Raw genomic sequence first — 15,862 nt, 5'->3', positions numbered from 1 at the left:
AATATATGCAAATTGATCAATGTGATACACATCATTAACAAAACAAAGAATAAAGTCATATGATCTTACCAATACATGCAGAAAAGCATTTTTTAAGATACAACATCCATTTATGATTAAAACACTCAATAAAATGGGTACAGAAGGAAAGGACCGCAACATAATAAAAGCCATATCTGACAAACCCTCAGCCAATATCATACTCTATGGTAAAAAACTGAAAACTTTTCCTCTAAAATCTTGAAAAACAAAGATGTGCACTCTCACCACTATTATTCAGCATAGTTCTGGAAGTCCTAGCCAGAGCAATCAGGCAAGAGAAAGAAATAAAAGGCATCCCAATTGGTAAGTAAATATGTTACTGTTCACAGATGACATCATTCTGTATATAGAAAACCCTAAAAATCCCACCAAAAAACTATTAGAAACAATAAACAAATACAGTAAAGTTGCAGGATACAAAATCAATGTACAAAAATCCACTGCTTTCCTATATACTAACAATGGAACTTCAAAAACAGAAGAAGAAAAAAATTCCTTTTGCAATTGACACAAAAAAAGAGAGTAAAATACCTAGGACTAAATTTAACAAAGAATGTGAAAGACCTATATACTGAAAACTACAAAGCATTATTAAGAAAGATTGAAAAAGACACAATGAAATGGAAAGATATTCTGTATTCATAGGAAGGAAAAGTCAACATTGTTAAAATTTAGGCCATATTATCCAAAGCAATATACACATTTAATGCAATCCCCATCAAAATCCCAATGTCAGTTTTTAAAGAAATAAAACAAAAAGTCATCAAATTTGTATGAAACCACAAAAGACCATGAATAGCCAAAGCAATCCTAAGAAAAAAGAAATAACTCAGAAATATCACACTACCTGACTTCATATTATATTACAGAGCTACAATAATCAAAACAGCATGGTATTAGCAGAAAAACAGACACACTGACCAATGGAACAGAACAGAGAGCCCAGAAATAAAACCACATCTATGTGGGCAAATAATTTTTGACAAAGGAGCCAAAAACAAACAGTGGAGAACAGAAAGCCTCTTCAACAAATGGTGCTGGGAAAATTGAAAAGTCACATGCAAATCAATGAAACTAGATTACAGTTTGTACCCATGTACAAAAATTAATTCAAAATGGATCAAAGACCTAAATATGAGATCTGAAACAATAAACTGCATAGAGGAAAACATAGTTACTAAATTTACAGACCTTGGTAGTAGAGAACATTTTATGAATTTGACCACAAAGGCAAGGGAAGTAAAGGCAAAAATAAATGAATGGGAATACATGAAACTAAAAAGCAAAAGAAACCGCCAACAAAACAAAAAGGCAACCAACGAATGAAAGATGATATCTGGAAACAAGAGCTCCAACAAGGGGTTAATATGCAAAATATATAAAGAACATGCAACTCAACACCAAACAAACAAACAATTCAATTAAAAAATGGACAGAGAACCTGAAGAGACACCTTTCCCAAGAGAATGTACAGTGGCCAACAGATACATGAAAAGGTGCTCAACTTCACTAGCTATTAGGGAAATGCAAATCAAAACTACAATGAGATGCCACCTCACACGAGTTAGAATGGCATTAGCAACAAGACAGGTAGTAACAATAGTTTGAGAAGTTGTGGAGATAAAGTAACCCTCATTCACTACTGGTGGGAATGTAAACTGGGCAAACTAGAATGCATGGTTATTCCAACTCTATGGACAGAGAAAGCTAATGGTAGGGGAAACTTTAGAATAACTGATATTGATAAGGTTCCCATTTTACCCTTCCTTCCCATTAGGAAATGTTTGCTGGCAAAAAAAAAAAATAATAATAATAATCATCTCCAAACATCATAAAAACCGCTTGATACCTGAGACATGGGTGAGTGGGTCACTCCAGCAGAACCTGCAGAGGCTACCTCAGGCTTGAAAGGGTCAAAGTCCAGATCCAACAAAGTCTCCTCTTTCTTCATCTCAGGGACTTCATTCTGTTCAAACAAAACAAAACACGTACAGCTTGAATCTGATAAGACTTCATCATATAATTCTCTAGTATCAGTTGATACCCCAATGGGTGTAATTGGTAAGTATACCAATTAGGTGGCTCATCCACATGCTCCCAGAGCCACTAGCTAAATGTGATGAGAGGGGAAATAACCAACTCTAGCCAAGTATAACCTAAGATGCCCTGGAACATGGCCCAGGTTTCAGTTGCTGTCCTTTGTCCAGGTCCAAATCCAGCCAACAAAGAGAATGTCTGAGAGATGTATCCTAATGACACAAAGATCTAAGTAATCTCCTTTTCTGCTAGTTCAAATATCTCAGATCAAGAATTACAGATGGATAAATGAGCCAAGGCCTCAAATCACTGCAGTAACTCACTGCTATAATGTCCCCAGTGAAGCTAAATTTAAAAAGGAAGGGGCCATTGTCTACTATGACCACATCCCACCTGTCTTGTCCACTCAGAGGTACCTTATCCCTTGAGTTAGTTATCATTTATCCATTCCTCATCCATAATATTGTTTTTCGATACTGTGTGTAGGAGGGAGGGAGAATAAAAAAGAGAAGAGGAGGAAGAGAAGAGAACCATATTCCCCAATGTTCATTGCAAAATGAGCTCCCACCCAATAACATTCTTGGATTAGAAAGAAGATTAGTTAAATAGGACACAGAACAAGGTCCTGCTATAATAGCAAATTTTTATAGAAATAAATATTAACATGCTTTCATTTATTATGGTATCATGATATAGGAAAAACAACATGGGCTTGAAGTTGGCCTAAACCAGGCTCAAACTACACAGTAAGAGGCAGAGCTGAAATAAAGTCCCCATAAACTATACCACAGTAAAGAGAACTGGGGTCAGTTTTCATTCAGTTCAAGTTTTGTGTGCTTGATATTTAATATAAGCTTCAATTCTGACCGTCTGTTGTCTAAAAACTAAAAGGTCACAACAATGGATAAAGTCTTATATAAGAACACAGGTGTTTAGAGAAAAACTTTAAATAACAGGAGTTATTTTAATTAATATTGGTCATAAACATAAAAAAATGTATACAGAAATGTATGGAAAGCTTGGGAGAATAACAGGTAATACATTTTTTTCGTATATCTACACTCATTGTAGAAGGAAATCTGCTTATATATCATGATCTTGACTTTGAGTTATCTGTTTTGCAGCATGATTACTCCTTATATATACTTTTTAAATTTCACAAGGATAATGCTCTTCTGAGCTCCTTCTTTCTTTAATAGTTAGAATCATAAAACTGTCAACTGATTCCCCTGGCCCCTATTCAAAGTCTGCATGAGTTTTGTTTTTCACCAACTTTTATATTGGTAAAATTATATTTTTAAAATTATGAAAACATATTCTAATTATGCCTAGCACATTCTAATAACTTTATACATATGAACATTAACTTGTGTTCATTCACTTTGTTGCAGTCTAATGATAACACTATTATTGCCTTTAAAGAATTACTCTACTGTATTCCGCAAATTGCTTTTTACCTGGCTTGTCTGATCCTTACAAAAAATTGAGGGGAAGATGGCAACATTTTCCCATCTGCAGATGAGGAGACTGGGCTGAAGGATGTTATCTATTGCCTTGGATCTCCCCGCTGCAATATCACTGAGGCAGGACAGCAGTCAGATACCGTGACTCCCATGTTCTTTCAAGCTACCACTGAGATCCCATCCCACATATCTCAAACAGGGACCCTCAAAAGCTACAGAGGAATTCTCAATGTTCTGTGAGTCCTCCATAAAAATTAGGCTGCACAAATACATCCATTAGTCCTTTAAGGGCCTAATGGATCCCCTTAAGGAAGCTCAAATCAGAATTTGGAGTTCATGGATGAAAAGAGGCGTTAGACTATAATTGCTATGCTAAGCCTTTGATTGAGATAAATCTGGGTGTGCAGCCCAATTTTGCCACTTACTAGTTGTCTCTCTCTGGACAATTAATTCACCTTATTGAGCTTCCATTTCTTCATGTATAAAATGAAAATAATAATACCTAGTAAGATTATCATGAGTAATAAAGAAAATATGCACATTACACAAAATACATAATATATACTCAAAATGGAAATGGAAGCTAATATAATTAGTTACTTAACAGTAATTATGTATATCTATGTAAAATTATTATCATCAAATATCCATAATACCAGTCTGGTTCCCTTTAAAATGTGTAGTCAGTTTCTTTAGGCTCAAGGTCTATTTGGTTTTGTTCTTTTAACCTTGAGAGCTATACTTCAAGGCACTCATATCAAAGAGTAATTTGATCCCTGGCCAGTGTAGTTCACTGGTTAGAGCATCAGCCTGTGTATGGAGGGGTTGTGGGTTCAATTCTCCATCAAGGGAACATACCTGGGTTGCAGGTTTGATCCCCAGCCCCAGTAGGGGCATGTGCAGGAGGCAACCAATCGATGTGTCTCTCCCACATTGATGTTTCTCTCCCTCTCTCTTCCTCCTCCACTCTCTCTCTAAAAAAAAAGAATCAATGAAAAAGCATCCTCAGGTGAGGATTAACAACAACAAAAAAAGAGTAATTTGATAGAATTACACAAAGAGCATAAAGGTGTTGCCTGTTTATGTAGTATTCCTTTATAAGAGGGCAGAGAAGCATGCACAACTGCAGTGAACATGTTGAAACATAGTGACATGTAAAAGAAAACACATTTTTCTCATTCCTTACACCTGCATCACAATTAGAATAGATCTGATGTAGTCCCAACATTCTTAAGCTTTGGGGAGCTTAACTTTAAGTACTGTTTACCATAAAATGTCTAGAAAAAGTGACCTGTGATGTGTTCCTAAAAGGAGACAAGGAGTAACCTTAAATGTAAATGGAATAAATGGTCCAATCAAAAGACAAAGGGTGGCTGAATGGATAAGAAAACAGGACCCAAATATATGCTGTCTACAAGAGACTCACCTGAGAACAAGAATCACATAGGCTAAAAGTGAAGGGATGGAGTAAAATATTCCATGCAAATGGAAAGGAAAAGAAAGCTGGAGTAGCAATTCTTATTTCTGACAAAACAGACTTCAAAATAAAGACAAGAGACAAAGATGGTCACTGCATGTTACTAAAGGGATCAATCCAACAGGAGGAAATAACCCTTATAAACATTTATGCACCCAATACAGGAGCACCTAAATATATAAAAAATTTATTGGGGGACTTTAAAGGGGAGATTGACAGCAACACAATCATAGTGGGGGACTTTAACACCCCACTGACAACATTGGACAGATCATCAAGACAAAAAATCAACAGGGAAAAGCAGACCTTAAATGAATCACTAGACCTAATGGATTTAATTGACATTTATAGAACATTTCACCCCAAAGCAGCAGAATACACATTCGTCTCAAATTCACATGGAACATTCTCAAAAACAGACCACATGTTAGCGCACAAGGCAAGTCTCTACAAATATAAGAAGATTGAAATCATATCAAGCATCTTCTCGGATCACAATGCCATGAAACGAGAAATCAACCACTATAAAAAAACTCAAAAATATTCAAGCACATGGAGGCTAAATAGCATGTTATTAAACAATGAATGGGTTACCAAGGAGATCAAGGAAGAAATCAAACACTTCATGAAAAGTAACGAAAATGAACAGACAACAACCCAAAACCTATGGGACATGGCGAAAACAGTCCTGAGAGGAAAATTCATAGCATTACAGGCCAATCTCAAGAAACAAGAAAAAGACCTAATGAAGCATCTAACACAACAACTAAAAGAACTGGAACGAGAACAGCAAGAAAAGCCCCAAGGAAGGAGAAGGAAGGAAATAATGAAAATCAGAGCAGAAATTAATGACATAGAGACTAAAAAAAAATACCAAAAAAAAATCAATGAAACCAAGAGCTGGTTCTTTGAAAAGGTAAATAAGATTGATGAACCTTTAGCCAGACTCACTAAGAAAAAAAGAGAAAGGACCCAAGCAAAAAAAATCAGAAATGAAACAGGCGATATAACAACTGACCCAACAGAAATACAAAGGATTGTAAGAAAATATTATGAGCAACTTATGCCAACAAATTGGACAACATGGGAGAAATGGACAAATTCCTAGAAGCATACAACCTTCCAAAGCTGAATCAAGAAGAGGCAGAAAACCTGAATAGGCCAATAACAACTAATGAAATTGAAGCAATAATCAAAAAATTCCCAGCAAACAAAAGTCCAGGACCAGATGGATTTACAGGAAAGTTTTACTAAACATTCAAAGAACAATTAACACCTATTCTATTCAAACTATTCCAGAAAATTCAAGATGAGGGAAAACTCCCAAACTCTTTTTATGAGACCAGCATCATCCTAATCCCAAAACCAGATAAAGACACTACAAAGGAAGAAAATTACAGGCCAATATCCCTGATGAACATAGATGCTAAAATCCTCACTAAAATACTAGCAAACCGGATCCAGCAATACATTAAAAAGATCATACATCATGACCAAGTGAGATTTATTCCAGGGATGCAAGGCTGGTACAACATCCGCAAATCAATAAATGTGATACATCACATAAACAAAATGAAGGACAAAAATCATATGATCATATCAATAGATGCAGAAAACGCATTCAACAAAATCCAGCACCCATTTCTGATAAAAACTCTCAGCAAAGTGGGAACAGAGGGATCATATCTCAATATAATAAAGGCCATATATGACAGACCTACAGCCAACATCATACTCAATGGGCAAAAACTAAAACAATTTCCATTAAAAACAGGAAAAAGACAGGGATGTCCACTTTCACCACTCTTATTCAACATAGTACTGGAAGTCCTCACCATAGCCATCAGACAGGAAGAAAACATAAAAGGTATCCAAATTGGAAAGGAAGAAGTAAAACTGTCATTATTTGCAGATGACATGATATTATACACAGAAAACCCTAAAGTACTACTAGATTTGATAAACAAATTTGGCAAGGTAGCTGGATACAAAATCAACATCTGGAAATCAATCGCATTCTTATACACCAACAATGAACTTTCAGAGAGAGAAACTAAAAAAGCAATACCATTTACCATTGCAACTAAAAAGATAAGATATGTAGGAATAAACTTAACCAAGGATGTAAAAGACCTGTACTCAGAAAACTACGTGACACTGAAAAAAGAAATAGAGGAAGATTTAAACAAGTGGAAGAAGATACCATGCTCATGGATTGGAAGAATTAATATCATAAAAATGTCTGTACTACCCAAAGCAATTTATAAATTTAATGCAATTCCTATGAAAATACCAACAGCATATTTCACAGACCTAGGACAAACATTTTGAAAATTTATATGGAACCAAAAAAGACCCCGAATAGCTGCAGCCATCTTGAGAAAAAAGAACAGAGTGGGAGGGATCACATTACCAGCTTCAAACTGTATTTCAAAGCCACTGTAATCAAAACGGCCTGGTATTGGTACAACAACAGGCATATAGATCAATGGAATAGGACAGAGATCCCAGAAATAGGCCTAAGCCATTATGGTCAGTTAATATTGGAAAAAGGAGGCAAGAGTATCCAATGGAGTAAGGACAGTCTCTTCAATAAGTGGTGCTGGGAAAATTGGACAGATACATGCAAAAGAATGAAACTAGACCACCAACTTTCACCTTACACAAAAATAAACTCAAAATGGATAAAAGACTTAAATGTAAGTCACGAAACCATAAAAATCCTGGAAGAAAACGTAGGCAGTAAAGTCACAGACATCTCACATAGTGGGCTTTTCACTGATACATCTCCTAGGGCAAGAGCAACAAAGGAAAAAATAAACATATGGGACTACATCAAACTAAAAAGCTTCTGCACAGCAAAAGAAAACAGCCTCAAAATACAAAGGAACCCCATGGTCTGGGAAAACATATTTGCCAAGGATGAATCTGATAAGGGGCTAATTTCCAAAGTGTACAAAGAACTCATAGCACTCAGCAAGAGGAAGACAAACAACCCAATTAAGAAATGGGCAAAGGACTTAAATAGACACTTCTCGAAAGAGGACATAGGGATGGCCAAGAGACACATGAGAAAATGTTCAATGTCACTAAACATCAGAGAGATGGGAATTAAAACCTCAATGAGGTATCATTTTACACCTGTCAGAATGTCTGCCATCAACAAAGCAACAAACAACATGTGCTGGCGAGGGTGTGAAGAAAGGGGAACCCTGGTACACTGCTGGTGGGAATGCAGACTGGTGCAACCACTATGGAAAACAGTATGGAGGTTCCTCAAAAAATTAGAAATGGAGCTGCCGTTTGACCCAGTGATTCCACTCCTAGGAATGTACCCTAAGAATCCTGAAACATTCATCAGAAAGGATATATGTACCCTAATGTTCATAGCAGCACAGTTTACAATAGCTAAGATCTGGAAACAGCCCAAGTGCCCATCAGTAGATGAGTGGATTAAAAAGCTGTGGGACATTTACACCATGGAATACTATACACCTGTAAAGAAGAAGAATCTCATACCCTTTGGGACAGTATGGATGGACCAGGAGAATATTATTCTAAGTGAAATAAGCCAGGCAGCAAAAGACAAATATCACATGATCTCGCTTATACGTGGGATCTAAAGAACTTAATAAACTAATGAGCAGAATAGATTCAATGACATGGAAGCATAGATGAGACTGACGAATGTCAGAGAGATGGAGGAGGGCGGGTGGGTGGAGGGGTAGAAAGTAACCAAAGAATTTATATGCATATATGCACAACCCAAGGACACCGACAATGGTGGGAAGAGGGACTGGGGAGGGGGAAGGGACGGGGTGGAACAGGTCATTGGGGAGAAAAAGTGTCATCTGTAATATTTTAAACAAAAATAAAAAATAAAGGAGATGAGGTATGGAAACCACGGTGGGGGAAAATATACATCCACTGAGAAATACTACCAATTATAACAATCTTCTGTGCTATATTTCATGAGGTGTCTTCTACTAGGGACATGTAAGTTTACAATTAAGGTACAGGACTTCTTCCAGTACAGGTGTACAACTGGAGCACAATCCTTATGCCTCGTCATGCTTCATGATAGATGGCTTTTGCTTCCTTATCTCTGACTTGGGGTTGACCATGTGTCATGCTTTGGCCAGTAGATGTAAGCGAACATAATGCAAACAAAGGCTTGAAATATGCTTGCATGGGTTGATGTGCTTTTTAAATATTCCTACCATTCACCATGCAAAGTACAATCTTTGGGGAGCCACTGGCCAAAAAGGATGGGGAACACATGGAGCACACATGGATCCATCATAATTAAACTTCTCAAAACCACTGTTAAAGAGAAATTCTTAAAAGTGGCCCATGCCATGGGTTTTACTCATTGCCCTTACGTACACTGTGAGTAGGAGTGGAAAAGTTGACAGTAATAAGAATAGAGACAGCAGGGAAGATGGATAGGCCTATTCTTACAATGAGGTTCTGCTATGACTAGCGGATGAACAGATGGACAAAACGATTGAGTGAACACCTTCCTACCACTACATGCTGGTATTTACCAAGAATATCAGTGTTGTGTAACAACCTGAAGAGCTTCTAGAGAGCATGTTTGAGAACATACATTCTGAATATTAAGGATAAAAACGGTTAAAATATTTGTTCATTTCCTGGAGTTCTAGTATCTGATAGCTTCAGGTGGTTAAATGCTGGAACATATAGTTCCAGCATCCTGTTTCCCATGCCTGCCCTGGAGCCACATAGTGTGGCAGAAAGATGACAGATTTGCTCACCTCTGGAATAGGGATAATGACCTGAAAATCATAGGAATGACATCAAAATGGAGTTTAATGAGACATGCACATAACATACTCAGGTGTGTGGCTACTCAGTGGCTGTTCTCACCCTGTGTGTGGCTCACTCTTCCCTCATCATCCCACACTCACCTGCCTCCCCTTCTGAGCTCCCTGTCCTTTCCTGACTCATTCTTCTGCTTCTCCTTCCCTTTCTCCCACTTGCCTCCCTGTGCCAGCTAACTACCACTCCTAACCCATACCTCAAACCACATTCAAAACTATAAAAACTCAAAATGGGTTCATGTCATCAAATGGATGCAAAAAGTCTAGGATTGTTAGAGTCTGTGGAGTCTGAGAACGTTGGAAGGTTGTGAGACTACATAACATGAGGATTTAAGAATATTTTCAGAAGTCCAGATGATAAATGAACTGTTCTGCATGGTTATTCCTGCTGCAGGAATGGAGTAATGCTGTGGGCAATAGACTAGTGCAACAAAGTGACTACATTTTGCCTTGAAATGCACTGTGTATTTTCCTACTTCTGATTTTCATCTTACTAATTCTTTCTGTCTTAAAAGAATGTTTACGTATTTACTTTGAAAAAAATATCAACTTAAAGAAGTGGTAGCTGGTTCAGATACATGATACACTGGGAAAAAAGTCAAGGTGGTATTGAAAACCAGGTCACAAATACCCAAAAAGTGAGTGGGATGTGTGAGCTTAATTGCAGGCTGGCCTCATGGAGAGTGTACACATAAAAAGGGCCATTGCATAAACTTACTTTGTAGACTGAAAAATCTACTTCAGTTTGACAAGCTAGGAAAAACAGATGATTTCATGAGCTACAAATGCAAGATGCAGCATTAGAACTGGGAATCAGACATATAAGTGTAGCACAGTTAATGGTACTAACTTGATCCTGACCGTCACAGGATTTAAAGTCTGTGCTAATGTCCTGCCTCCCAGCACAGCAGGCACTCTCAATAGGAGTGAAGGGCTTGGAGGAATAAGCTTGGATGTTCAAAATATAATCCCTCTGGATTTGTAAATGGGAAAGCTATATCAAAGGTGTAAAATATGCAACACCATTGTTGGGAAGAGATTTAAGCAAAATAGTTGGGGTGTTTCATGAAAAGAAAAAATCCTAAAATGGGCCATCTTTTCTTCTTTTCCACTCGACAGAAAGATGGCCAAGCAGGGACCCTGTCCTTAGCCCTGTCCCTCGGGGGGGGGGGGAAAGGGGGGCCTACATGTTTGAGGACCTTCCTGAAATTTTCTAAGTCCTCCTATGCTGTTGGTCCATCGTATGGCCCTTGGACCTCTGGGGCTCATATCCACCTGGTTATCCTGGAAAGTGGTGGCCAGGTTTGCTTCCAAGAGTGTGGTGGTGAGCAGATTGCTCCTAATGGCCAGCATGGGATTTCATTTATGGAATCCCATGACACTAGCCACCAGAATGTTATGGATATGCTCATTTTAAAGTGTCTCAAATTGTTCCTATGGACAGAGTCCTCCCTCCAGAAATATTTGCTCAGCGCCACAATCACTAGGGAAAGCCCTGGTAGGAGGGGAGGGTGAACACTAGAATTAAAGTTAAGTCATCAAGTGAGAATAGAAAGAGTCCAAAACAATTCTTGAAGAAAAAAAGAAACATATCTATGTGTATATATACATGATTGCTTTTTTTTAAATTTTGCTCTCCTGTTAAAATCTTATTTATATGCCATAAATTTGGCTCCCAGGATCATAATCTTTTAAATCTTCCCTTTTAAAATGTTTCACCAAAACACCCATTTCTCAGGAACAGGGTACACTGGGGTAAAGGGGAGACTGTTTGAGAAACTGATTTAAACAAACAAGGCTTTTGTTGCAGAAGTTCTCAGAGCTTTGAACATGCTGACACGAACCATGAAAAAAACTACAAGGGGATGCAGCCCCCCTAGTCACATAAACCTAGCATCTTATAAGACTAGATGGAAAATGCTGTTTTAAAAGAACAATGCAGGAACATGAACACACACATATACACACCCACACACACGCACACGGAATTTCTTTCAATTTAAGTTCTTGGGACAGAAAAATAGAGGGAAATAGGTTTGGCCTTTGGCAGTCCCATTTTTGTAAACACAGAGCCAGAAAAGCAAGATCAGCCCTTTGGTCCTGACACTCGGGCATTTCCCTGTAGGCAAGTAAGGATATCTCCCAGAGAAGATTCTATGATATATTTAAGGTTTGGGGCCATTCGAGGGCTCAGGTCTGACAGATTTCTGTTTCCAATCCCAGTACACATTTAAGAGGGAATTATCACTGTGAATAGCCTTGGTGTATAAGACACGCAAATCCACCAGAGATGAGGAATATTTTAACCATTATATTTTGAGCATCTAGGTGGGATTAATACAAATGCCTTTCTTCCCCATAAAGCATATGATAAAATTAGCAAACTGGGGACATAAACCTATCTGTGAATTGAAGAATAACTCATTTTTAAAATATTAAATAAATTCAAATGGGCCACTCTATATTATTCCAAAATATGTATCTGGAAGAAAGCCTTTTCAGTACATCTCAGCTTTCTAGCTTTCAATACTCTACCTCTTTGCAATTGGCATCTCATTTTCTCCTGAAATTTCTGTTTATTTTATAATCTTTTCTCTGTGCATGTCTAAAAACATTATCATCCAGATGAGACAATCCATTCACTTATATATTATGTAACTTGACATATAATCTGATCAACATACCTAATATCATAAGTACACATGTACATGTGTGTAAGTCCAACAGCCCTAATCTAAATATAGAACATTTAAAGTTACATTATATTTAAATGGAGTAATTATACATGGTCAATCATTATATACACTTGACTCAGCTGAATACTGCCCTGGAAGAAAGCTGTTAATTCACTGTGGTGCTTTGTTCATGGCCACAAGTTTGTATCATGTGGAATCCTGATGTAAAACAGTGGTTCTCACATGTGATCTCAAGACCAGCAGCATCAGCATCACTTGGGAGCTTGTTAGAAAAACAGATTCTTGGCCCCCAGTTCAGGTCTGCTGAATCAGAAACTGCTGGATGGGGCTGAAGTAACATTAAATGGCTATATCTATATCAACAGAGGAACAATCAACTAAGGGAATTGTTAAGATGCTTCATGAAAAGGCAGTATTTAAACTTTAAAATAAAACTAGATTATATCACTCAAGAAGCTAAAAAGTAGACTGAAATATAAATCCTTGCTTCACTCCCTCTCCTGACATCATGGCATGAGACTAATAGCCACTGAATCAATGGAAATGCTTCCATATGATCCATCTGCTAGAGCCATGTTGCTTCTCAAATTCAGAAAAAAAAATGACAGATACTCCCTTCTGCCTCCTCCCCATATTAAAAGAACTAGATGAAGGAAGCTGAACTCCAAAATTGCACCCCCAAAATGTCTTTGGTAGGTAGTTCTTGCAAAATCGCCTGGCTGGCTGATGGACGTGACACACAGCCAATAAGTTATAAAAGGTACTGAGAGAGAGATGCTTTCCCTCCTTTCCCAACAACTTTGTAGTCTGCACAAAGACTAGCCGTGCTGGGGCAAGCATTCTGCCAGCTAATTGTCTCACTGTAGTAGTAGCTGGAGAAGGTTCCGTTTTGAAAGGTGCTTTCTCTCACTCCCCTAACTCTTACTTCTCCCATCGTGTTCACTCAAAAATACGAGCAAAAGTTGATGCTCGTACAAGTACTTAGAGGCCTCTTCTGGCATTTGTAATTTTTAAAAATGCTTCGACTCTTTTTTTCCCTCACCATGAAGAATCCTTATCTATGAGCCAGAAAACTGCAAATAAAAACACATTTTTAAAGAAAGAACACTCTTGAACCCCACCTTTGTTTCAGAACTAGTCCACAAGTCACATTTTCTCCACTTCAGTTGCCTCAACTGCTAAATGCTTTAGACCTAACAAGCAAACCTGAATGGCAACTGAAATTATATTGCTGGCTCTAACATCTCCACTTTCTTTAGAGCTGACCCCTGAGACTCCTTTCACCATGGTACTTTATGAACATCCCACCTCTGTACTAGGCACTCACCTGGGAAGGTGTTGTCACGCTGATTTCTGGAACAAAGTTGTCCTCAAAGAAACTGATGATGTTCTCCTGCTGTAGTTCCTTTGTCGGGGTGACTTTAGGCAGAGGTGGGACAGGAGGCCCTTTCCTTGTCTGTAAGGCAATAAACACAAACAGTAGTTAATTCAGCCAAAGATGATGTGTGAGACATGCAGAAATCTCATGTGAACATAGCTGGGAGGACAGAGAGATCACTAACCAAAATTCAGATCTGCATATAGAAACAAGCCTACCTGATTAAGGTAAAGAATGCAAGCTGCTTGTGTGGCTCTCTGAGCACTGACAAGCACTGGTTCAATAAGAAAAATTCAGGCTCTGAGGCTCCATTCACCTCAGCACAAAAGCTACACACAGGGCCAGAGGGGAGGTGCCTGTGCTTCTAATGTTACACTGAGTCAATACCTTCTCTGAAGCAAACTGAAAATGATTTCTCACTTCAGCAATAAACTAAAATTTTAAAATTAAAATCACGCAATGTTTTCACTGAAACCAGTGAGACTACCAGCAGGCAGCATGCATTTCATTTTCCACTCCAGTATTTTTGAAAGAGGTCTGTCTGTTACAAATATCTTCCTAGGACTTTCCTTACTTAGCTTCAGCCATACACATGAAAGCTTGAACCGAACTGGAGACTTCAAGTTTTCTCATAGGAATTTCATTTTCACCCAAAGTAGGAAAGAAATAGGTAGCAAACTTTCTCTATATTCACCTTTCCCTGGTCCTTACTGTTTCTTTCAATCATTTGCCTGGGTGATACAAAAAGTGTGAAATGGCCACATATGCAGAACAGCTTTTCTCGGCTGTACTTCCCCCAAATCTCACCTAAAGCTCTATGGGAGGGAGGTTTCATGGAGAAAGTAGGACTAAATGAAGCCCTGAAGGAAAGGAAATGAAGCAAGAGATGGGTGGAGAGGAGAGCAGGCGAGCCCGAGCCCGAGCCCGAGGACGCGGAGACAAACACTCAAGCATGGGGTGTGCAAGAAAATAAAAAAACAAATGAGAAAAATGAGTTGATTCCTTAGTGACAATCACAATGCCTAAAGCTTCACACCTCAAAGTCTCCCCAACCAGAAACTCCTTTCAACGCCCCAGCACCATAGGACCATCCCGGAAGGGGTCATCTGGCCACTAGCTCTTCTAGTCACCCCAATATATTTGATTGATTCCTACCTGGGAAGGTGACCGAGGCCGTGCTGGTGCAGGAGATGCAGGCGCCAGGGTATGATTGGGACTAGCTGTAGGGCTTGGGATGGGTGAAGGCTCCTCGGGCGGCGATGGCGTCTTTGCAATGCGGAGAGGACCCGAATCACTAGATGATGCACGAGATGTAAGCAAGGGGACTTTGAAGGAGCAGTATTTATTTAGCAGGGGTCCTCCATCCCATAGAAATCCTGAGTCCTAACATGTATTATTTGTTATCTATTCCCCTTTCCAGGTTAATTCTGGTGATTATTAACAATGCTGTAATAACTAGTACCATTTGTTGACCACTATGTGCCAGACCCTGTTCATAGATTCTCTCTAACCACCACAATACACATGCAAAGGGGTTAAAAATCTCTAAAGTCACTTGGCAATTTACTGGATCTGAATTCAACCCTTGTTCTTTCCACTGTGCCAAACAGGTTTTGCAAGAATCTTTCAAACATAAACTGAATTAAATGAACTAATTTCACTTTTACCAGAGAATCTTGCTTTGTCATAATCTATAGAAAAACCTACCTTGAAAATTATAAATCTTATGTTAAAAGGCATCTTTAGAATAGTGTTAATTAAGATTTTGTGGGAGTGCTTTCTGATAACATTTGGAAAACAATTCATTAATTGCTTCTGCTTCCACACCTTAAAGAGCAATGGTTCAATTCAGGCACCTTGAAATGTGCAAACAAATTATGTCATGGACCAGAGTCAGAAATATTTACTGAGCCCTGGCCAGTTTT

General features: G+C 38.3%; 1 protein-coding gene across 3 annotated transcripts in view; it reads right to left on the bottom strand.

Annotated features, from left to right (window-relative positions):
- AMPH (amphiphysin) overlaps positions 1–15,862 on the bottom strand; it is a 240,644-nt gene that overhangs the window by 52,589 nt on the left and 172,193 nt on the right. For all 3 annotated transcript variants that reach the window (XM_087821084.1, XM_016199145.2, XM_016199144.2), the window contains exons 10-12: positions 15,093–15,231; positions 13,887–14,015; positions 1,892–2,008 (exon numbers count right to left, since the gene is read on the bottom strand). In XM_087821084.1, the coding sequence (XP_087677210.1) occupies positions 1,892–2,008; positions 13,887–14,015; positions 15,093–15,231 (385 nt within the window). The remainder of the gene's footprint in view (positions 1–1,891; positions 2,009–13,886; positions 14,016–15,092; positions 15,232–15,862) is intronic.

The sequence above is a fragment of the Miniopterus natalensis genome, chromosome 10 (genome assembly GCF_054644295.1).
Source record: "Miniopterus natalensis isolate mMinNat1 chromosome 10, mMinNat1.hap1, whole genome shotgun sequence".
Classification (NCBI taxonomy): domain Eukaryota; kingdom Metazoa; phylum Chordata; class Mammalia; order Chiroptera; family Miniopteridae; genus Miniopterus; species Miniopterus natalensis.
This window is presented reverse-complemented; position numbering and strand designations above follow the sequence as displayed.